The sequence below is a fragment of the Vulpes lagopus genome, chromosome 12, assembly GCF_018345385.1.
Source record: "Vulpes lagopus strain Blue_001 chromosome 12, ASM1834538v1, whole genome shotgun sequence".
NCBI lineage: Eukaryota > Metazoa > Chordata > Mammalia > Carnivora > Canidae > Vulpes > Vulpes lagopus.
This window is the reverse complement of record NC_054835.1, coordinates 38595250-38599132: the sequence shown is the minus strand read 5'-3', so window position 1 is coordinate 38599132 and position 3883 is coordinate 38595250. Positions and strand designations below refer to the sequence as shown.

Below are 3883 nucleotides of genomic sequence, written 5' to 3'. Positions count from 1 at the left end.
GGGCCACTACCCCCCAATTTGCAGCCTTGCCACCCCATTGTTCTCATGTGGGGGGCTCTCCACCCGAGGGGGGCAACTCCTCCCACCTCCCTCTCAATCCCTGCTTTCCCTGCGTTGGGCGGGGAGGGGAGGGCGGCAGAGATATTTATTTATTTCCTTTATTTATTTAATTTTTTTTTTTTTTTTTTTTTTTTTTTGGAGTAGAGAGTGACAGATGGCGGCGGGTCCCGGGGGAGCCGGCTCTCCCCCAATGCAGACGCATGCCAATCACCGTCTCTCATGTGATAGCTGCTGCCCGTGACGTGCCAAGCCCATATGGCCTGGCATAGAGGCTGGTACCCCGCCTGGTAGAGATGCCACACTCGCTCCGCGGTTCGCATGGCGCTCTGAAGACGCCGGCGCCCGCCGCCTTGAGGAGCCGCTGCCCCCGCTCCCTGAAGATGGGGGAACAATGAAATAAGCGAGAAGATTCCTCTTCTCCCCCCTCTCTCTCTTGCCCCCCTCCCCCCCCTCCCCTCCCCTCTCCCCTTGACTCCTCTCCGAGGTAAGTTGTCCGAAAGGGAGCTAGATCTGACCCGCCGGGTGGGGGGGGTGGGGGGAGGGCGGCTGCTTTGGCCGACCACAGGGTCCCCAAAGCCCCCCTTCCTGGGACGATGCCCCCTCATCGGGTGGGCATCAGAGGTGCCCTGGGTTCCCTCTCCCCTAGGGGCTGCAGCTCAGGGGGCTGCGGAGGGAGGCGTCTCTGCCTGCGATGGGTTTGGGGAGAAAAGCAGGATCATGGAGGGGGGGAGTGAAGGGGCTGAGATGAGGGACCCCCGCCATGGTTGTCCCGGAGGAACCTGCGACCTTTCCTCTACACCATAAAAAAAAAAAAAAAAGAAAGAAAAAGAAAGAAAGAAAAAAGAAAAAAAGAAAAGCAAACAAATTTGATTCCCCCCCGCATCAACCCCGAAATACAACGAGATCCGAAGAGTCGCGAAGGAGGGAGGCAGTTCGAAGGGGGCAAAGGGGTCCCTGACCGCAGGGGAGACGGACGGGGCTCGCTCCTCTCGACCCCCTCCCCACGCCAGGGTTCCTCGGTCCTCGCCGCCCCGCGCTGGCTCCGGGAGCTGGGGACGCCACGGCTAGAAGAGACTATCCTCCCGCCTCTGGAATTGGGGCTGCGGGGGTGGGGGCCGAGCCGAGGGCGGCGCGCGGCCAAGTTGCAAATTGGATTAGGGAGCGTGGGGGTGAGAGCCGCGGGAGGGGTGGGGGAGCCGGGCCGAGGGGCCCGGGCCGCCGGAGCCGCCGAGCGGGGCTGCTGTCCCCACCCGAGGCCGCCCTGCCTTCCTCCACCGCCAGGATAGAGCCGGCGTTCAGGCGAGCGCGCCGCCTCCCCCCGGCGAGGATGTCGGCTCCTAGCGCCCCGACTCGGCTCCCGGCCTGACCGGGAGAAGCCCGGGGCGCGGGCAGCGGCCCCTCATTCCGGCGAGGGGCGGAGCCGGGGCCCAGCGCGGGGGAGAGGGCCCGGGCCGGGATCCCGGCGGGCGGCCGGGGCTGGGCTGGGCCGGCTCTGGGCGGGGCAGGCGGAGGAGGTGGGCGTCCCGAGTCCCTGGGGCAGGAACCCACCCCGGACTTGGGGGGGGCGGTGGGGGGGCGGCGTGACCCCGGCGCGCCCCCCACTCAGCGCTGTCTGTCTCCCCTTCCCGCCCACGGGGCGCCCTCAGGCACCATGCTGACCCGCCTGTTCAGCGAGCCCGGTCTCCTCTCGGACGTGCCCAAGTTCGCCAGCTGGGGCGACGGCGACGACGACGAGCCGAGGAGCGACAAGGGCGACGCGCCGCCGCCGCCGCCGCCGCCGCCGGGGCCCGGGGCTCCGGGGCCCGCCCGGGCCGCCAAGCCAGTCCCTCTCCGCGCAGACGAGGTGCCGGAGGCCGCGCTGGCCGAGGTGAAGGAGGAAGGCGAGCTGGGGGGCGAGGAGGAAGAGGAAGAGGAGGAGGAGGAAGGGCTGGACGAGGCAGAGGGCGAGCGGCCCAAGAAGCGCGGGCCCAAGAAGCGCAAGATGACCAAGGCGCGCCTGGAGCGCTCCAAGCTGCGGCGGCAGAAGGCTAACGCGCGGGAGCGCAACCGCATGCACGACCTGAACGCGGCGCTGGACAACCTGCGGAAGGTGGTGCCCTGCTACTCCAAGACACAGAAGCTGTCCAAGATCGAGACGCTGCGCCTAGCCAAGAACTACATCTGGGCGCTCTCGGAGATCCTGCGCTCCGGCAAGCGGCCCGACCTGGTGTCCTACGTGCAGACGCTGTGCAAGGGTCTGTCGCAGCCCACCACCAACCTGGTGGCCGGCTGCCTGCAGCTCAACTCGCGCAACTTCCTCACGGAGCAGGGCGCCGACGGCACGGGCCGCTTCCACGGCTCGGGGGGCCCGTTTGCCATGCATCCCTACCCGTACCCGTGCTCGCGCCTGGCGGGCGCACAGTGCCAGGCGGCGGGCGGCCTGGGCGGCGGCGCGGCGCACGCCCTGCGGACCCACGGCTACTGCGCCGCCTACGAGACGCTGTATGCTGCGGCGGGCGGCGGCGGCGCGAGCCCGGACTACAACAGCTCCGAGTACGAGGGCCCGCTCAGCCCCCCGCTCTGTCTCAATGGCAACTTCTCACTCAAGCAGGACTCGTCGCCCGACCACGAGAAGAGCTACCATTATTCTATGCACTACTCGGCGCTGCCCGGCTCGCGGCCCACGGGCCACGGGCTGGTCTTCGGCTCGTCGGCTGTGCGCGGGGGCGTCCACTCGGAGAATCTCTTGTCTTACGATATGCACCTTCACCACGACCGGGGCCCCATGTACGAGGAGCTCAATGCGTTTTTCCATAACTGAGACCTCGAGCCGGCCCCTTTCTTTTTCTTTTGCCTTTGCCCGCACCCCTGCTCCCAGCCCCCCGAGCGCAAGGGGACCCCCACCTATCCTGGCGCCGGGCGCGGGGAGCGGGCCGCCGGTACTGACCCTCTCCTGGGCAGTGCAGTCCTCTTACCTGTGGGTGGCCCGTCCCAGGGGCCTTGCTTCCCCCAGGGGACTCGCCTTCTCTCTCCCCAAGGGGTTTCCTCCTCTTTCCCATGGGCAGTTCTCCAGGGACTCCTCTTAGGGCACTCCCTGGAGACCACCCCCCATTTCCCAATCCCTACACTTAGGTTTCCTCTGCCCCTCCCCCTGCAAGCCCAAAGGCTTTGGCAAGGGGGCAGCTGAGCTGTGGGATACCATTTTCCCTCTATTGTTGTTGTTGTTGTTGTTATCATTATCATTATCATTATTATTATTATTATTATTATTATAACAGACACCAAGCTGCCGAGGCAGAAAGGAGCCGGGCGCCCCCTCTTTCTTAAAGAGGGCAAAAGTCAGGGCGCCGGAGCCTGGACCTGGAACGCCCTCTCCCAACCCCTAGTCTCAGCGTTTTGTGATTTTAATTTTGGCGGGAGGAAGTGTGGATTGAGAGGAAAGAGAGAGGCCAAGACAATTTGTAACTAGAATCCGTTTTTCCCTTTTCCTTTTTTTAAACAAACAAACAAACGTACAAAAAAAAAAAAAAAAAAAAAAAAAGCTAAGAGGCGACGGAGGCCGAACGCAGAGTCCGGATCGGAGAGAAAACGCAGTAAGAACTTTTAGAAGCAATAAAAGGCAAAAAATACTACTACCAATAATAAAAAGACACAAATATCTATGCAAGGAGGTTCTGACAGAGCCTAGCGGCCCGGCCCGGCCCCGGGATGCCCCTCCCGGCCCGCGGGTCGCGCCGCCCAAGCGCGGATCTGTGCACTTTGGTGAAGTGGGGGCCGGTGCCGCCCCCTCCCCTCCCCAGGTTCTTACAATCAGTGACTCGGAGATTTGGGGCCCCAGTGCCAC

The 3883-nt window shown here is 64.3% G+C and overlaps 1 protein-coding gene across 1 annotated transcript; it reads left to right on the top strand.

The window, feature by feature from the left end:
- The first annotated feature begins 528 nt into the window (after positions 1-528).
- Positions 529-3503, top strand: NEUROD2 (neuronal differentiation 2). The gene is made up of 2 exons (XM_041726237.1): positions 529-544; positions 1707-3503. Exon 2 carries the CDS (start codon positions 1712-1714, stop codon positions 2858-2860), a length of 1149 nt encoding a protein of 382 aa, XP_041582171.1. The 5' UTR covers positions 529-544; positions 1707-1711; the 3' UTR covers positions 2861-3503.
- The last annotated feature ends 380 nt before the right edge of the window (positions 3504-3883 follow it).